Source organism: Spodoptera frugiperda, chromosome 3, assembly GCF_023101765.2.
Source record: "Spodoptera frugiperda isolate SF20-4 chromosome 3, AGI-APGP_CSIRO_Sfru_2.0, whole genome shotgun sequence".
NCBI lineage: Eukaryota > Metazoa > Arthropoda > Insecta > Lepidoptera > Noctuidae > Spodoptera > Spodoptera frugiperda.
Window position 1 is genome coordinate 7,481,692 of NC_064214.1, and position 21,650 is coordinate 7,503,341.

Below are 21,650 nucleotides of genomic sequence, written 5' to 3' on the forward strand. Positions count from 1 at the left end.
ATTTTGCGCTTGAGTCCATCAAAATATTATATCATACCCCATAAATGTATAATAGAAAAACGGTAAAGTCGCAACTTAGTGACGCAACACGTGTAATCCCTTAGTCAGTGATACGTTTGATATCGTTCGGCTACATTCATTCATAAATTTATTTCTTCATTCGTAAATTTAAAGTCATGGGGCGGGGATAGAGAGCGTTTATTATTAGGTGCAAGCAAATATTAGTTTAATGGTGGTCAGGCGCATGTGACCACCATTGTACATACTTAATAACTGAAGGCGTGGGGCCATCGACTCCTTTCGAAATGGTTCTGCCGGCGGCCTCGACGGCTTGTCCCCTCAACATCTAAAGGACCTAACGTGTTCAAGCGCCGGGGAAGCTGGTGAGTCCCTTTTGAGGGAGTTGACGGCCCTAATTAATTTAATGCTCTCCGGCAATGTGAACGAATCCGTCATCGACGTCTTGTACGGGGCTAATTTATGTGCCCTGCGGAAGAGGGATGGCGGTATTCGTCCCATTGCCGTAGGTTGCACCTATAGGCGTATCGCAGCCAAAATTTGCTGTGCATTTTACAATGAGTCGTTGGCCAGCAAATTCCAGCCCTCACAATTAGGCTTTGGTTCCAAAGGGGCTGCGAGGCTGCGGTACATGCCCTTTCTACCTTTATAAATAGCAATCAAAGTGAGGTCATTTTAAAGGTTGACATAAAAAACGCTTTTAATTCAGTAAGCAGGGACGCCTTGATAACTGAAGAACTTTATCTTGTATTAATAAAAGAAGATTTATATTATTGAATGAAGCTGAACTATGTATAAAAACTAACTTATATAGTCACCTCAGACTTATTTCCTTACTTAACACTCAGTCACTTTATATTTCAAATAGTAGTTCAGGCTTACCATGCCCAACTTTGTGGTAGAGATTGATGGGCTCTGGGTTTCTGTAGCAGTGTTGTGGCTTGAGGTTGATGTGGCGCAGGTCGGCCATCATGTCGGAGCCCTCCTGCAGCAGCGACACTAGCAGGGGATCCGTGTCCTTGTCTCCGTCAGGGCTCGCGAGAGCGCGCCTTTCCTGGAAATTGTTAAATTAAGGTATTAAAGTTATGTTAGCTCGAAATACTGACGGTCGATGGGCCATGAAAGTACTCGAGTAGTGGATCGATAGATGAATCGCCAGAAAATTGCGGAATTAATGGATGCAAGTGGTGGGATGGCCTTCGAAGTGGTGGACAAAGAGGACAAGGGGATTTTCCAGCTTATGATGATGATAATTAAAATTATATCTTATAGAAATAGAAATAGAAATAGAAATATATTTATTTGCTTCAAAACATGGTATATAAAGGTCTTACAATTAAAATGGGATTCACATGTTTTGCTTAAATTATAAGCATGCAAATATTTCAAATTATCACAGAAATGTGAGTTTGTATCTATGGTAATACAACATGCAAAATAATTAAAAAATTAAAACTTATAATCTAAATATTCCTTAAGACTATAAAAATTATGTTGGTTGAGCCATTTGTATAGTTTTTTCTTAAATAGACTAGCATTAAGGCACTTAAGCTCTGTGGGTAGTTTGTTATATACGCGTATACACATGGCCACACAGTTTTTGCTATATTTAGTACTATTAGGTCGGTTTATAACTAGTTTATATGGATCCCGGCGGTTTCTTGGGATAACTTGTTCTAATGCTTGGAAGAATTGCTTATGTTTCGAGACAAACATACAAGTTTCATAAATATACAAACAAGGCAAAGGCAGCAGACCAAGTCTTTTAAAATGAGGTTGGCATGAATCGTCGGGTTTTAGTCCACATATTGCTCTTATACATTTTTTTTGGGCAACAAATGCTCTATTTATATCCGTATTATTGCCCCAAATTACTAAGCCATAACGGAGTATAGATTCCACATATGAATGATAGCATAGAATAGCTGTATTTATATTTGTTACATATCTAACTTGTCTTAATGCGTAAACAAACTTATTAATTTTGTTAGATATAGTATTTGTATGTTCTTTCCAGCATAACATTTCATCAATCGTTATCCCTAAAAATTTGGTGTGTGTGACTTTACTAATTTTATGTATATTCATGTTAAAATTGTATTTACTATTAGATGATTGGTTAAACTGAATGTAAACTGATTTTTGAAGATTTATTTTTAATTTATTTTTATTTAGCCAGTGTATCAAATTGTCTACAGTTGAATTTATTTCACTTTCATGGTCGCTAATTGTGTTAATTTTTTTGTCTGATGATATCAGAATCGATATGTCATCAGCAAATAGAGTGCATTTATGCTGAGTTATGTCCGTTATGTCGTTAATATATAATAAAAATAGAATAGGTCCCAATATACTGCCTTGCGGAACGCCGCGTTTGATATTTTCATATTTTGACATGTAAGGTATCATATCTTTATTTTTATCTAAGTTTGTGATCATAACACACTGTTGCCTGTTACTTAGATATGACGTAATCCATTGAAGTGCAATTCCTCTTATGCCCACATTCTCTAATTTACGTAGAAGAATGTCATGTGTAACCAGATCAAAAGCCTTAGACAGATCAAAAAATAACCCGGTTGTTATATGATTTTCATTAATACTCTCTAAAACATTTTTTGTAAAGGAAAATATAGCGGAATTTGTAGACTTATGTTTTTGAAAGCCGAATTGCTGTTTACTAATGATTTTATATTTATCACAAAAACCCGTTATTCTTTTGTACATGCACTTTTCAAACAGTTTTGCGAATATAGGGATTAAGGTTATTGGCCGATAATTAGTAATGTCATGTTTGTCTCCTTTTTTGAATAAAGGCTTTACTATGGAGCGTTTTAAAGCATCTGGAAACACTCCGAGGGCAAAAGATTGGTTAATTAGATAAGTGAGTATGTTAGTAATCTCATTTGAGCAAAGTTTTATTATTTTCGTATTTATTTCATCGTATCCTTCTGAGTTAGTGGCCTTCAGTAGCATAATTTCGCGATTAACTTCACTTTGTGACATAGGCATAATATACATTGAATTTGCTATAGGAGTCTGAGTTTTATGAATTTGATTAAGCGCTGGTGTTAGTTGATGGGCAGGTGTTATGAAATAGTTATTGAATGCAGTAGCTATATCTAGAGGATTTGTGAGTATAGTATCATTAACTTTGATACCATCAATGTTATCTTTAGGCTTTGCATTTGAGATTTCTTCTTTGACTATTGACCACGTAGCTTTGCATTTGTTTTCATTTTTATTAATAAATTTTACATTGGCAAGTTTTTTAGAGTTATATATACATTTTTGTAAAAGATGTGAATAAGTCTTATATTGATGTTTATTCTCCTCATTTTTATTTTTATAATAACGAGATCGTAGATATCTTTTCTTTGAGCAACTTATTTTGAGTCCTTTGCTAATCCATTTTTGGTTACTTTTATTTAATTGGATTTTTATTTTGTTTTTTGGGAAACAAAGGTTATACATAAGGCAAAACAATTCATGAAATTTATTAAAGGCAATATTTATATTATTTTCATTGAAAACATCTGACCAAGATAGACATTGTAAATACTTTTTAAATTTTTCAATGTTTTCTGAATTAAAGTCTCTTTTGTATAAATAGAAAATAGGTGGCCTTTCGGTTTTCTGTTTTACGGGAAAGCTAAGCATTTGGGCTGATTCGTGATCTGATAGGTACAGTGGTAAAACGGTTGCTTCTGCATTTGGTATGTTACTTAAAATGTGGTCTATGCAGGATGATTTACGAGTGGGAACATTTATGTGAATTTTCATATTATGGTTGTAGGCTAGGTCTTGTAATTCATCTGTGATTTTTCCTTTTTTAAGATATTAATGTTGAAATCGCCGGTTACCACTATTTGTTTTCTAGATTTAAACTTTTTGAGCAAATCATATAAAAGATTATTTAATTTAGTAAGAAACTGTGTAGGTTCCGACTGTGGTGTTCTGTATACGCAGATTATGATTAAATTAATTGATGCAATTTCTATGCCACAAACTTCAAAAGTATTTTGAACTGCATGACTGCTTAAGTGTTGTAATTCTTTAAATATTAAATCTTTTCTCACTAGAATACATGTACCGCCTCTATGCTTATCTCTACAATAGCTAGCCGCCAAACAATAGTTAGTTAATTTAATATAATTCTCACAACCTTTCTTTAAGAATGTTTCAGAAAAACACATTACATTAGGAAGATTATTACACTTAAATAAGTCCTGGAGTGTTAACTCCAATATTTCTTTTTAGATAAGATACTAGCTATGTTTTGATGCAATATTTTAAATGTGCTACTGTTTAGTGGGAGTATGTTGTGAGGCTCGAAAAAAGGTTCCAGTTTTATTTAATTTCTGAAAGTAGTATGGAATTGTACCTTTCACTGGTTGTTCGATAGACAATTTAGGAATTAAGGACTGACTTGTATTATCAATATTTTTTTTCAAGTTATTATTAAAATAAAAAGGGATAGTGCCTTTTTTCGGCTCGTTTTTTCTAATGGTACAATTGTTAGACTTAGAACTATTATGAGCTATTAGTTTTCTAATTTGAGTTGGACACAAAAATTTTTCATTATAATAATTACAATCTAAATAGTAATTTATACATTCACTAATAACTAATACCTTTGAAGTTTTTCTTATAAATGTACATGTTCTATATTGTTTACATACATTTTCGAGATAGTTATTTAATTTGTTGACATTATAGTAGTAACTATTATTTACACCAAGTACAAAAATTAAATTATCCTTAAACCGGTTTAATAATGTTTTTAACTGTGACACGACACCATTTATATTTCGATCATTTTCACCAATACATACTACTAGTACATCGTGCTGACGAAGCTTCGCACTCAAACAGTTCTTTACTACTTGGGTACTAAGAGCGTTCGGGTTTGTTTCACCAATAACTTCGTAAGTTTCATATTGCGTTTTAAATCTAGATTGCCATAGAGCTGAAGCCAAACCAACACATTGTTGAGCACCAAATATGAGTATTCTCTTCTTTTCCATTTTGCATATTTGTATATTATGTTCTTGCTGGGTAGTATCTTCAAATCTCGAGTGTACATAGTTAGGTTGTTCGAGATTTTCTAATTGTATACTAGAACTAGAACTAGAACTAGAATCACAGGTGGGAAGAGTGTAGTTATGTTGCATTATAAGGCTAACACGTTTTGTGAGAGCAACAATTTCCTTTTCTGCAACTTTTAATTGTTGTTGCAGGGATGTAATTTGAAGGTTTAAGTTTCGTATTATATCGTCGTCAGTGGTGTTGACGCTGATCTTGGCTGATGATGGAGAAGGTGGTGTTGAACATATGTTTTGAGGTAGTAGGGCATGATTTTTAAAATTTTTGTTCGTATCTGAACCTTCATACAAGGAAGAAGAATAGCACAAAGATTTTAAAGTTGTTATTTCTATATTTAATTTATCAATTAGTAGGTGCAGTTCCCTGTTTTGTAGTGAAATACTTGCTAGGTCATTTTCGGTAGTTTGTAGCTTATTTGAGAGTTGGGTTATTGTCTCTTTCATGTCAGAGATTGATATGAGATCAGTGACCGTTCCATCCATACTAACAGAAGTTTTATTAGGAGTAGTGTAGGACTCGTCCGATGTTTCGCAGTCGGTGAGTATGTGTGAGTCGGTTAATGTGCTATTTCGAGTTCGAGGTTGTTGTTGTACCTTCTTCGTACGCTGTTGTAGATCGGCAGGCGATGGGATTTTCGATAAGGTTTTCTTACGCAAAGTCATAGCAGACGGTCCACCGTCACCTACATTGCTATATTTCTTGCTTCTAACACAAGCACTGCATCTCCACTTTTTTTTACTTTCGGCATCTTTTAGTTTATACGTTGCCTCGGGGTAACCATCGCAGCTCAACTCGTATCGATTGTCACAAGCGCAACATAAGGCAGTATTCTTCACGCTTACTATTTTTTTACATTTGTGACAGCGTACTAGTGCTGCCATCTTGTGGTCAAAATAGTGATATTTTAGTGAACAGTTTTGAAAGTTTTTTTCCGCTACTCGGCGCTAGATGGCGTTGTCTGTGTTTTGGATTTTAGTGTTTTTGTTTTAATTTCTTTATTTTGCGGTTATATTATAAGGAAATATCTGTTAAATACCTTTCTAGTACTCCTTTACATATGTTCATAGCTTGTGGTTCGAATAACTTCACTTTTCCGGCACTTGACTGTTTTTAATTTTGAATCACAATTTTTGAAAAAGTTCGTTGGTAAACACAACTTTCTTTGTTTTTATCACTTTTGTTCCAAGATTCATTTGAACTACTTCTTTAAACACTGATAGTTGTTAGGTTTTAACTTTTCATCGGTTTTTTAAGGAGATGGATGCACTTTAACTATTTTTAAACTTTAAAATACGCGGGGCTATTTGTTTACGTGCGCACTGCAGCGCCCTCACGTATGACTTATTTTTACGATGGTAAAAGTGTTATTTCTTTTTAACTCTATGCGATTTAATAATATATTGAAGTAGTAGGTTGAGCACATTTAAATGTAATTAATTTTATTTTTATTTTTCTAGCTGTTGCCCGCGACCTCGACCGCGTAGAAAAACGACTTCTGACAGAATTTAAACAATATAATAATTATGTAATTATTTATTTACTCCTAGCTACTCTTTCAATAAATTAAAAACATACAACATTACATACCCCTTAAGTGTTACATAATTTTACACTTTATCACAAACGTAATAGATAACAAATTCACTTGTAACTTGTCAAAGTTTTAATATGTGTACGAGTACTAACTAACGCGGCGTGCGTAGCAAACGATCGAGGAATACTGATTGGAAGCTGATACTACACGCATCAATGGGTGCCATAGATGTTATAATAAGATTAATTAGATTTTAATATCATAATATTTCTGTAAAATGTTGGCCCTAAGAGCGTCGTAATCAGATGGGGCCCAATAGGGCTGATGCCTGATCCGGAGCTGCGGACTACCTAGCGGTTTTATCCGCGCTCCGGTTCCAAAAGCAGGAGTAGGAACGAGTGGTATTTAGTAAGTAGAAGTCTGACACTTCCATTCACCTCGCTCAAGGCGAGAGAAGTTATTGTATGATTTTAAAGAGCTTCGTAATGCACATTTTTCTGATATCACTCATATAATCGTTAGTAGTATCTGTATGAAAGGAAACCAGTTAATTACTGACACCTATTGATTATCTGTAACGCCTGATTTGAATACCGCAAGTAACCTATCTTTCGAATTCGAATCTTTATGGCCAATGCAACTATAGTATTTAGGGATTGTTTTGCTAATCATAAGTTTCAGCTAAGTTAACATGCAATTGAATCCAACATTAAATAATAACTTTTATTACAAAAACCCATAGTCCCTATTTCCTATGCCTCCTCTTGATCTACATAGTCAAGTCTAATAGATTGCTAGTGCTCAATCCGGTAAGCAGCGTGTGTGCTGAGGTGTGACGCGGGAGTGTCAGGTGACGGCCTTGTAAGGGCGACTCCGTGGCGCCACCCTGCCCCCATTGCTCGAATACCTTCGCGAGCACTGAGGACAGCGCTACTGGTCACATTAAGCTTTTATGTTAAGTATAACATTACAATCACCTCACAGAAAACCGACGTGAAACAACGCTTGCGTTGTGTGAGTAAGGCTACCGGAGGCCCAATTCACCCCTTCCCAATCTTCCCAATCCCCGATTCCCGAACAACAACCCCCAAAAAGCCAGCAACGCACTTGTAACGCCTCTGGTGTTTCAAGTGTCAATGGGCGGCGGCGATTGCTTACCATCAGGTGATACGTCTGTTACATAAAAAAACTTACTTCTAAGTTACAGAAGAAGTGTCCAATCTGTGGGTAGACAGTAGCTCCAGCCTTCCTGCGCAGGACTGACGCCATGCCGGAGACGGAGCAGTTGTTGAGCCTGGTGAACAGGACTGCGTCGAGACGGTCCAGGTGGCGGGCGAAGTCCCACCAGCAAGCCTTGCGGGAGAAGCCTCCGTCAACTGGAAGGTACAGGCATGAAAGTTAAGTAAAGGTTTTAAGATTGTCTACAATTTTTAAAAACGCTAAAAACTTTAATATTGATGGCTTCCCTATACTAACGATATAGTAAGAGCTATGCGATGTAGTAATAACTGCGCATCTTACTCGCACATCTTACTGCGCATAGTATCGGTGGAAACCGTCACAAAGTTTCACAGCTTAGCTATTATGTCGGTCACCGAAGGCGGCGGCCGCATTCGGTTTAACAGAAACCGAATTAATACGGCCAAACGAATACCTGTTTATATTAGTTGGTGACCGAATACGGCCTGCAGCCGAATACGGTCTAACCGACTAATGTAAATACGCCATTACATCTTCGTAGCCTACCTACACAGCACATCTCTGGTGGAAAAGCACCCTAAGTGCAAGACCACAAGAGAGAAATGAGGTTAGATTTAAACACATAGCCATTTAGTTGGGCGATGCGCTTCTGTTCCTCTAATAGAACCTAGACAGGGTATCTAGCGTGTCCTAGGAACATTCCAACGTATATAACTGCATACTAAGATACTATATCTGTCTTCAGATCTATCGAGGTTTAAAGTTTCTGTATTTTATTTAAGTAGATGTTTATGTAGTTCTATGAATTTTATATATTGGTATTAAGGTATGTGGTGTGGTGTATACGTGGAGTACACAGTGGTTTGTTTTCTTGTCCGAACAGTTATATTGCAACCTATACATATTTGCTAAGACTTAGAATTAGAGCTTTCACTTTTAAAATTAGTCCATGAATAATGATAACAAACTACTAATATTAAAGCATAACCCAGTAACCAAATAGCACTAACAGAATTCCATACATCATTAACTACCACCATTTATAATTCACAATACAAACGAATTAGCTATTCACGCCCAATTACCGTGTACATTAACACTGTATTCAACAATTTACACCTAACAATACCCCGTTTAATCCAATCACACAATATTACCCCCAAACTCCTTTCATACTCGAATCAACATGCAAATTGCAGTTTGGCTAAGCATACATTACTGGTTCGCAGACCAAACTGTTAAACAAACACGTTAACTAAAACGCAATATGATGCAAACATTCCCAAATGTTCGTTGAAGCGAGATTCTAATTTCAAATGATGGTTTGTGTAAACAAATCAATGCGGCCATTGTTTCATAATATTGCTAAAGGCTTAAAGCCGAGTAAAGGTACCTTTAACCGACGAGCATGCATGAAAAGACTGATGACTGTTGATGAAGCGAAAGAGGTATATAAGAGTCGTAGCAATTGGTGGTTCATTGTCTCTGCCTACCCCCATTGGAGACAGGCGTGAAGTTATGTATGTATGTATGTTAAAGTCGAGTGTAGATGGCAAATCACATTGAGTTAGGCATTAAATTCCATATTCTGGATGCTATTTTACTAATAGTTACGAATAGTGTTGTATAGTTTTAACATTGCTTAATTTTTGCATTAACATTAAGATTGGCTTTAAGAGTATGCTCCCTGATCTTTAAAACTGCGAACCTGCATGCCATGCGTAAAGACCATTATAGGTAAACTCCTCTTTTATGGGTTCATAGTCTAGTAATGGACAGTCACAAGCTGCTGATGATGATGATACACCATTGTTTCATTTTAATAAAGGCACAAACACATTCAGCCAGAACGTTATTCGCCAATGAGGTTGCAAGTTTTAAATAAAGAATTAAATGTCGAGATTTAAATTGGGTGTCAGTTTGATGTGCCTGGCAACTGATGGACGTTAATGGAGGCCGAATGCTGGCCATTTTATGCTTTTTAATTTCCGTTGTGGCGGTCCGAGGTAGCTCTGATGTTTGCTGTTTTAATTGATGACCAAATTGTATGTAGGTGCGAGTTTTTGTTAATTTCATTGGTAGATTGTGAATGTTAAAGGTTTTTCTTTAATAATCACTGCTTAGTATAAAACAAAGTCGCATTCTCTATCCCTATCTCCCTTTTACAATGGGGTTGACGTATCCGTGTGGATAAAAGCCCCCTAATAAATAAATAATAAAAAAATGTCCCTTTGTACGCTTAAAACTACACATGGAATTTTGATGCAATTTTTTCAAATATACACCATTGCCCATGTGAAACATTGGCGAGTCGCTGGTAATTAATATGTGAATACATTATTATATTTAAAAATCTTTGTCTTACACATTAAAATCACACAAAACTAAAGGACCAATCAACGAACTCGACAAAAGGAACAAAATAAAAATTGTTCCAATGTAATTTGAACGACGTTTACCTCCAATCCAGGCGACCGTTCCATCCAACTAATTTAATACCTATAGGTAAGGTAGCAGCTAACAAAATATTGACAGAGACCAACTCAAACACGATAAAATCGTTCTATCGGCTCTTGATTGAAAAATAAATTGGAGAGGGAATGGCGATGTGCATTCTTGTTTGAACACAGAATGACGCTTACACCCGACCACCCGCCATCTTGTTTACACACGGCGGGAAAAAATCAAATTGACAGTTCATTTTGAGGTTATAAAATGTAGATTGAGAATTTATTCGTTTAGATTAATATAAATCGTATTTTATTATAACTGTCGTGAGACATACTAAATTAATTATGATGTCATCGGCTTACTCACGTCACTGCTTGACGAGGAATCGACTGGTTCCAAGCTATGCTAGAGGCTCATATTCGAGTCAAGTTTCTTGTTAAACAGTTACGTGATCGTATTTTATGTGATAATTATTTCCTAAAAAATAATTAAGTATTTTTAAGTTCATTAAGTAGTATTTAACAATAAAAAATAATCATCCCAACACTTTATTGTCTGTTCACTCAATTTGTACCAGAATATTAAGTAAACAACTAAAAGATTATTAAACTACGTGCCGACATTAAAATTCTAAGGATGTACAAGTAATACCATTACCTAGAACATTAATTTCCTTTGTTTTATAAGATACTCAGTAAAATTATAATTAAGAAATTATTTGCTCGTGCTTAATCACTCCTAAGGTTTGGTTGAAGTAATAATTACTAACAAAATCGAATAAGATCACGGAGTCTAACAATGTCCTACATATGAACTTGACTACCCAATCGAAAACCCGAAAATCAATAAGATGAATTATTATGTTATCTGCTTACTCACGTAACTGCTTGGCTCATATTCATGATATTCAGTCGTGTATCGCGGAATGCTGCTTATGAATATGAGCCTCTAGCATGGCTTGAAACTAGTCGAGTTCCTCGTCAAAGAGTTACGTGAGTAAGCTGAACAGTGAACACATAATAATGAATTTAGTATGTCTCACGAAAGTTATAATAAAAAAATAAGAAGATGTACTTAACTTTTATATCACAAAAATAAAATAATGTTCCAGTCCATTATAACAAAAAAAAAAACCTAGAGAACAACAAAATTAGAATAATATAACAAAGATAGCCAACAGCGTGACATTCCCACCCGACGTGTATGTGAGTGTTTACATGTGTGAGTTTACTTAGTAAGCCAACGTGACACGTCGGCCGTGACGTGACACAAAAGGCTTAATGGGAAACGTTGTTTGTTACAGACCCTTATGTTATTCAGGAAATTATCTAGAAAACTAGGTTTGACAGTAGTCTGGAGTCACTAGAGTGACGCGTAGATTAATTGAATCTGTTTGATGAAGATTCGATTCCCGTTTGCGAATAATTTGCTTTGACAAGCGTTCCGTTTTGTCTGGTCTCTGTAACGGATTTGCCTAGTTTAATTTATTAGTGAAACTTTGATGTGTTTCGGTTTATAGTTTACAGTTTCAGTTATCTGATTTATTTAATTACGGGTAGTGAGATTATGCGACTGTTTCCTAAAATCAGAAAATAGAATCGATCGGACATTTCAACATATATGGATCTATGAAGACGTTGAACTACGGTTTTCATGCTTTTTTTAATTAAAAGTTACTGTACTAATATTTTGTCCTGTATCGTGGGTTAAAAAAATACAAGTTTACATAAACCTAGACTTGATACAACAAGTTTTGGATCACACAAAGAGTTACTCCATGCGAGAATCGAACGTTTTTTTGCTACACGTTGTATGGCAGCCAGTTGCCCAGGCACCGCGCCAACCGTGCAGTCAAAACTATGTGTCTAATCTATTGCCATTCAACTGGCACAAATAAGGTAAACTCCATTCATCTACAGAATTTCTGAAACCAAAAGTCCCTTTAACTTACCAGACCACGCAACCAACACATAGCAAATGGAAATCCCAAAAAATGTCTACGACCCGTTTCTATTCCCATTTCCGTATAAAAGGACAAAACTTCAATATTTCAATGTTACATACATATGTATGCAGGTGAACCTCACCGTGTTCGGGTCACGTTCCGCGGCTGTTTGTTCAACATGTCGGTGTCTCGCTGGTTAGACGTGACATTGTGTGTAAGGGATTTAATATAGACTATACAGTTCCAACTGCGTAATATAATTTCTAAAACATTTTTACAATTGAAGGTTCAGGGTTCAGGTCTAATGGTTTTAACTGAAGTTAATGAGGACACGTAAAATATTGTTAGGTTTTGTTTTTGTGATTATATTGTAATGGCTTCTGAGTATTCAAAATTGGGTTTTATATTTAGTTGGTATTTACAATAATATAGTTTTTTTAAATGTTGCCATACACTATGATTTTCTCTTGTGTCGTGGGTGCGTTTACAAACAGACCCGAAACATCAATAATTTGTGAATCACAATCACAATCACAAAGAATTGCTGTTGAAAATCGAACCCGGGATCCGGGAATATCTAGTCACCACACCAACCGTGCAGTCAAAACTATATGTCCATGCGGGAATCGAATGCTACATATTGCACGGCAGCTAGATGCCTAGCCACCGCGCCAACCGTGCAGTGCAAACGGTCACCTCAATCCAAAACGCGAACAAACTATACCTACTTAGGTATCTACCAAATACTCATGGAAGAAAACAAAAACCCATTTTAAAAATAGACCTACACAATTACATTAAAGAATTCCATTTGTGGTGACGTGAAAACAATGACGTCATCAAGATAGCCAACAGCGTGACATGGCCGGTGTCGGTCCGAGCGTGTTTACTTAGTAACACGATAGCACGCTCTTCGCTTGACGTGTGCGGTGGCTTAATGGAAACCGTTGTTTGTAGGACAGTGGGCACTTTATTTACTTTAGTCCAACTAGGTGTCACCTGGAAAATCTAGGTTCCCTGCTGTACTTACATACGTCACTAGTAGAACACCTGAGTCTATGTAAAAGCTTTTTAATCACGTTCTGTTTTGATGTTTCGTGAGATTTCAATTTACATTAACGACGTAATAAAATCATTCCAGAATTGATTTATCGAACAAAGTAATACTAACAAGAAAATTCCACAAAGAACGCTAATACCAATAACTTGTTAAAAAACAAATTACGAACACAGATTTGACCTCAATTTGATTGTTTCCAAATTCAAGAATCTAGACGCAGCACTCACAACTGCCAACAACAACAATCACAAACAAAAACAATTATCTAAACACTCGAGACGTTTCGATCCAAATCTTGTTCACTGAACAATAATATAACATTGTGGGCTTGACAAGCCTTCAGCCGGCGCTCCAAGGCGTCCCGGAGACAGCCAATATTTCTTTGGCACAACACCAAGTTTTAAGTGGCTGTGCTCAGGCTTTTGTGATTGTGTCAAGGTTCGACTTTTATAAGTCAATTGGCTGTGGAATTTTATACGATTTCTCTAAGAAATTTATTTGAAGCATTTTGTGCTTCGATAAAACTTTAGACCACAAACGAAAAGGTACAGTCAATTAAGCCGATTGAATAGATTTTTTTCTTGTTCCATTTAATTTTGGTATTTCTTATCTTTCACAAAATCGCGCAAACATTAAAAAATACTCTACTCTAGGAACATAGTACTAACACTAAAACCCAAAAGTTCCTTTCAACAAATTCCACTTCAATTCCAAGTAAGACCATAAGCACGCGAAACAACAAAAGACTCGTAAAACTAAATTGTAAAATGTTGAACAAAGTACATGGCGTAATCTTGCCAATGTAGCCTAGAGATGAGTTTTGGCCGCACGCCAATGAAAAGCGAACAGCAGAAAAAATCCGCATTGAGCCTCGGGCATGGACTATGTGGAAGAAAGCATTATATTTTAAGAACTTTAGTTAGAGCTAAGTCATTGGGGAGAAGCTAACTTAGGTATTTTTATTTCAGCGCCATTTTGCTCTAGTAAAGGTGGAGTCCCCGAGGCAACATTAACCTCTTGGTACTCGCAACGGAATTTATCAATTAGATTAACGAGACGCTTCGTTGCTGGAAGTTTTCTTACGTTGTGCTATTTATATAGGTACTGCTGCTGAATAACTAAGTTAAGAAGTTACTTTGTTCAAATACAATTAAGAGTAATTTACATTCTTTTAGACTGTTGCAGAGCATACCTATCTGGGACTAATTGTACTGAATTTATTATCCTTTTTTATATTATTTTAATTGTTTTAGAATAAGGAGTCTTCAGCAACTTATAACGTAGACATGCTACAGATGATATGATTTATGACTTGATTATTATCAGAGGAAATGCGCAACTATAAAAACGGGTGTTTTAAATCCATATCATAGTCTGAATACTGCAGTTGCTAAAATGTTTGGATTGCCACAGGGAAGCATCATAGGACCATTGCTAAAATTAATTTACAATCATGTGACCAAATTGATTTTATACTATTTATAGAGCAATAAATCAAAGGTTTAAAGCCACTAGGAACTCCACTAGGAACATTTGAACGACATGTGTCACCAGAGACATCGGGCGAAGTCGGGCGACGTCGGACGACATCGCCGCGACATTGATGACTGAGCGACAAGGAACAGTTTGGGACGAAGGGATGAGGCTTTATTCTTCATACTTTTCTCAGTCTCGTTTAGCAATCATATAACCTAAAATCTAAGACTTACCAAGCATATTAAATCCGTTGATGCCGAACAGCGCGGCGTCTCCTTGTCCTCCTGGGAACACGTAGAGCGTGGGGTGGCTGAACCTGATGTTGCCCACCACGTCGCTCGACACCAGGAGCTGGTCCAGGCTTGCTGGTACCACGTATGGGTCCAGGTATGCTGTGGACAAGAGAAAGGAAGATTAGGAACTATTTACTCATCAGAAGACTAGGTAAAGGTGTACATTTTAAATGCACAGAGTCTGGAAATGTGCTCGATATAATGGCAATAGACTCACATGGTACTTACAACATAAATTGTGAAAAGTGGGTTTACATTGTACAGTAGCACTACGTGTCATAATTCCTACCCCTTCGCGGATAAAGGGCATGAAGATTTTGGAATTGAAGCTGAACCTATCAACTAACACAATTATAATCTACGTTAAAGAATGTTCAATCAATACTTCTTGCCTGACCATTGTACTTGTAAGAACTCGACCAATAAGGGTAGTTTTAATATCGACATAATGTATACCTCAATAAATTTCCTGAATGGGTATTGGGTCTATTGCATCTGTTACTGTGTATTTCGTTTTCACAATACGTTTGGGAAACATAAACGTTTTTGTATGGGGCTGTAATAATAAATAAATAATAGTATAATGTACGTGGATAACAACGTAGAAGTATCTAAGTATTTTGTTTCTCATAAACTTATCTGGTAAAATGTGTAGTCACGGCACACCTTTTGTTTCTATCTTCTAATATAGTGTGTTGTTTCACCTTATTTTCATCTTTTGGACTTAGGTGAGCCTATTGCCATATTATACTGTACACATTTCTAGACTCCGTGCTACTACTGAGATTTTTTTTCGAAAGGTTAACAATTAAAAGGTCTTTACTATTAATAAATTATACAAAACTTTGACTTAGCCAAGAAAAATAAAGAATATGAATGAGACTATACTCTATCTATTTCCATACATAAACAAGTTTAATTATAAAAGTTTACATTAATTAAATTCCAAAACGAACTAGCTTTCATTTGAGAATCCTTAAGAAAGAAACGTTCAGTAGCTTTGACTGTAAGCTCTGAAATTTAATTAAACCAACTGACTACTTGAACTCGAGACTTATTAAACTGAATACATAGTTCTAGGTTTTAGTACATGACATACATACATACATAGAGTATAATTATATGTATTTCATTTAGTACGTAGAACTAGTTTTGTCACTGAGCAACGAAGGGATTAATCAACGAATCTTCCAGGATTTGAAGTTTTAAAGAGATTCGTGTTGGGATAGTGATTAAATTAAGTATGTTTTACTGTGTTGTGAGAGTTGTCTTTTTTCTGGTTTTAATTAAAGTTTTTGTAACAACTATGGCCTATATTATGCTCTTCGATATCATACTAGGGTGGGTACTAAAAAACTGGTGCCAATGTAAGTCTTTATTTGCTTTCTATTTATATTAAACAAAATTCTTAGAGGTATTATGACTTTCACTTTTACATGGTAGCTTTTTTTTGAGAGGGGAAAATCATCCGATTCTTTTTCTCGCCTTGAGCGAGGCGAGAGGGAGTATCAGACTCTTACTGATTAAAACCACACCGTTCCTACTCCTGCTTTTCAAGCCGGAGCCCCGGTAAACCCGCTAGGTAGTCCGCAGCTCCGGAAACGTCCTTATCATAATGTAGCTACAGTAATATTCACAAAATACACCTAACGTTTATTATATGTATGAATTATTACGTAACTAACTACAAAAATATGCAAATTAGAACTATATCATAAACAATAACCCATTGTAAAACCTTTCCACCGCCTCTAATATCAACATTTATTAAAATTTATTTCGAACTAACCCGCAACCAACAATAATAATTCCATGCAAAATTATTTTATAAAAATATGGGCCATTTATCGTGACTAACAAAGAGATATAACCCGTTAACGCGCACGGGGTTATAATAGACCCTATTAACATTTATTCGCGAGGATTGAGCTAAATCCCTGTATTCACTGGGTATAATACTACAATACTGCAGCGCACTGAATGGGTCGCTCCGGCATAAATGCTATTTAGATCTGTGGAAATATTCCGTTGGAGTTCACAGGGTTAACTTGTAGAATTATCAATGGCTCTTAGACGGGTTTGAATGGAATAATATTAATGCGAGTTTGAAATGGCTCCCGTTGCTTTAGTTTTAGTTTTTAGTTAAATATTACGTTGATTTTACTATATCGTGGTTATTTTATTTTGTACTGTGAACATACTAAAGTTTGCAAAATAGACTTGTATGTTTTTCTAAAAAAGTCTATCTTTTTGCTTTTGTTTTTTTTTACATTAATATTTAGTCATTTAGTATATCAATTATAGTTGCTCCGTGCGGGAATCGAACCCGCTACACGTTGCAAGGCAGACGGTTGGCTAACCACCACACCAACCGTGCAGTCAAAATGAATACGGTGTATATTATGTTGTGCCTTATCAAGTAAAAATGTCTGATAAGCACGCATTCTTAATCTGTAATTTTCACACAATTTATGATAACAAAAAAAAAAAACTTAAAGCGCATCATATCTCTTTTAAAAATAACATGAGTATAATTTTAAACCGCTTAGGTTGACGTAAAACAAGCTAACACACACAACTTTATTACTCAAGGAGACCTAACAAGGTGACCTAAATGGTAACCTAACAGCCTGCATCCGCCTCTAATCAATGACCTACCTACTCGCCCTAATAACTCACACATCACCAACGCATTTCAAACTTTACGTCTCTCGAGATAGAGTTTAAACTTGGTCAGACGGCTAGTGATACGCTCCGTTGCACAGCGGTTAATTCAAGGATGTTGCTAATTATTTTCTATGTAGTGCTTTTCAAGTTAATATTTGTTTTGGATAGGGGAGACATTTTCTTTAGCTATCAGAATGTTAGATAACTTGAAATAGTATAAATGATACCAAAGTATCCTGTTAGGGTTGGGTTGCCTCTGGGCCCATTAGGCCTGATGCCTGATCCGGAGGTGCGGGCTACCTAGCGGGTTTACCGGGGCTCCAGCTCGAAAAGCAGGAGTGAGACTCTCTCTCACCTCGTCCAAGGCGGGAGAAGACATTGGATGATTTTCCGTCCTTACAAAAAGTCTCTATAAAACCGAGCCACAAAAGTTTTTAAAACTCACTGCCTATAATAAAACTAAAACAAAAACCTTTCATAACGAAACCAACGTAAATTGAATCCTAACTCCAATATAGGTAGATAGGTTTTACAACAAAAGCCTGTTCGATATGACAGTAGATTTTAATTTCGTCCGATCAAAGGTTCGGCTAGAACACGTTGCGAAAACAATATGGCGCCTGCTATTGTAAGGCCACGGTATGCGTTTATTGAAAATTCCGGGAAATATGTCCCGATATACAGAAATAATGATTTTATATATTACGTTATCGGAGGCCGGTCGGTCGGCGATATAATAATTTTTGATCGGCCCGCTTCGCTAAAATGCCTGGGCGATAATAATTTGGCGATAAAGGTGGGGAATTGTAACAGTTATAATATTAAATTACATAACACTAACACTTTTCGACATTACGTAATCATACGTTGGCCATTTCAGGTGCTTTAAAATCAATAATCTTGATCAAAGACCTAACTCGGAACAATTAATACATACATCACATCAACAGCCTATAAGTAGTCACTGCTGAACAAAGGCTTCTTCTTACACGGAGAAGGATTGAGCATGAATCATGACGCTTGTTCATTGTGGATTGGTGATTTAAAACTTATAATTAGAAATATAAGCTTAGCTTTACTCGTGATGTTTTCCTTCACCGTTTAAGTATCAGTGCTGTCTAAATAACCTTAGATTACATATAACTTGGAAAAAGTCACTTTGGTTCTTGCCGTTGGTAGGTTTCAACTCCGCACTTAAACCACCACGAAATTAATAGATATACAATTCTAATAAAGTTTCCAGACAAAATTAAACTACATTCAACAACAATTTCTCTTTCATTACAAGCAATAAAAACACGACTAGTCATAAAACCCAGAACTCGACTGAAATACTAAGTAAAACATTCTTAAGCCCTCATTACAAAATAACTTGAGACAGCTCTTTGGAATATAACACTGCTTTAAGTGTCACTATGTATAGGACAATAGGTTTCTAAGCTATATTCTGAGCTAGGTCTTTAATACTGAATGTCTAGACTGTAGGAAATAGTCTTAAAGATTGCTGAAGTGGGTAGAGACTTGTAGAAAAGCGATTGTTAAGAAAAAAGAGGCAGTACTATGCAGACGTCTTTGTAGAACTTGAAGAGTTTTACTGTAATGCTGGCTAAGTTGTTTGAGTGTGGATTGCAAACGATTTTCTTTCTTCTAGCCTTTTAGAGAAACTATTTCTGTGTTTAGAAAATTTTTAGGAGAAACTTAGTATTCTTGGTATGACCTGTATTCAGATTTATTATAAAACTTTTTATTCCTTTTAGCAGATCATGTATAAACATGATGATTAATGCTGTATTACAGGTAGAAAATGCATAATTTAAATAGATAAATACAAATATTGAACACTTAAATGAAATGCTCGTTTTTTCTGAATGATAGATCAGTAGTGGGACAGTTAGAAGTTGATGTGTATTTTTCGTTTTTTTTTTTTATTCTAAGAGAGAGTGTATCTAAGAGACATGGAAACATAATTATATCCCAATTTATAAGCATAAATTAAATTTACATGTTCCTTGACAAAATAGTTGCTGTGCTACCATAAGCAAAACTTTACACGGATAACTGATAAGTGTTGGTTGGGAAGCAATTTAAACTTGGTTACAAGTTCTGAGCACTACCGCCTCACACGTGAACTTATCCTACATTATATATTTATCTATGTATTGCTTACATGATCGAAAACTTTTAAGCTTACGTTACATTTCCAATTTTATGTAATCGCTATTAAAGTTCTTTATTAGTTTGAACTTAGCAGTAATTTGGTTTTTATACGATGAAATTGGTGGATGATATTAATAAAAAATATAGGAAATGCAGATCTATTGCTAAAACGAAACAGAAGGTGTATTTAGTAAACGATTAGTCAGTTCATCCGTGATCATTGCGCTTGCAACATTGCCGAAATATCGGAAACTTATAACATAAATAAACATGGTAAATATCCCGTCTCAAGTTCCAATCATAGTGTTAGTGACCATGTCAGTTTAAAAACTAATATTAATAGTCAAGAATAAGGTTTACTTATTATAAGTTTTTTCGATTTGAAAATGGAACTCAAAAATTGTGGCCAGTACTTACGAATATTAACTTCAAAAGAAAGGTTAAAAGCTAATAATAAACCAACCACTGGTTATCCAATAATCACAAGAAAATCTTCAATTCAATCTCAATACCTTCTTTAAAGAAACTTCAAGCAAAAAATATCTGTTTTCCAATAAAAAAATAATATTGCAAGAAACGGGAAAATACTGAAGGCAATCTATTAGCTGTAAAGGAAGCCATCCTTACCGAGCCGTGTTTTATATTTCTATTTACACATTGGTCCAAGGAGGTTCTGAAATGAGATCAAAAAAGATCTCTGAGATAAGATTTTCTCGTTAAATTCGATTGCTACGAGTATTACGTAAACTTATTTACTTTGATTTCTTTCAGTTTAAGGAAGAAAGGACGCCATTTGAGTGTTCACGATTGTTACTATTGTCCACGGTAATTTGTGATCTATTGAAATGTATTGAGGGGTGATTATTGGATATTAGCTTATTTTTAGATGAGGGTGCTTTGGTAAGGATACTTTTTTATTGGATTTGGGTTACTTTTCATTTTCATTGGTCACTAAATTGAGAAAAACTTTGGAATTAATACTAATTTACAAAACATACTTCAGTTTTACAGACTGTCCTTTTATTTAATAATACCTATCTACAGTTTGGCTTATGAAATGTTAGTGCCACGTTATAGGAAAATAGCGACTATATTATGTTATACAATCCTAATGTCCTAATCATCATTATATGTATATTGATATCAGAAACTAAACACTCGCATAAACATATTTTCTTTATTCTGACGACGTATTACGACGAGCGTATTATCGGTTGAGTGTGAACGGTCAAGTCTTTTTCTATACACTTGTCTGTTCTGGCGTTACGCGACCGATAATACACGACGCAAGTTCCGTCAGATATGAACCGGCCCTGACTGTTTCTTCTATTCCACAAATTACCAAATCCACATTAAAACCGTCTCATAAAACCCCAACTACATAGGTACAGATACATAGCGTACTTGAACAAAATGTAAACTCCGCCACGGCCGCGAACAGTTTCCAACATCAAATTAGCTCGAAACAGTATTTGTTTAGCTTCCTACAGCCGACCAACTTTGCTCCTGTCAACCTCGCTACATTACAGACACCAGCAACTCAACCTATACTAATATTTTCATTTAATTTTCGACTGTATTACTACTTTTTTGAAGGTCGAAAATTAAATAAAGGATTGCGACAGAATGTACATGTTGACTTGCCGTTGTCTGTACCGACAAAGGAGGTTTTATTACCCTTTTTGATGCTCAAAAGTGAATAAAAATTACGTTGTTTCGAAATGTTACGCTTTAAAAAGGACT

At 35.6% G+C, this 21,650-nt stretch overlaps 1 protein-coding gene across 1 annotated transcript in view; it reads right to left on the reverse strand.

Moving 5' to 3' along the window:
* LOC118274312 (microtubule-associated protein futsch) overlaps positions 1-21,650 on the reverse strand; it is a 198,234-nt gene that overhangs the window by 33,933 nt on the left and 142,651 nt on the right. Inside the window, 3 exon segments of the mRNA XM_050707568.1 lie at positions 901-1,072; positions 7,853-8,034; positions 15,024-15,182. Coding sequence (XP_050563525.1) covers positions 901-1,072; positions 7,853-8,034; positions 15,024-15,182 — 513 coding nt within the window.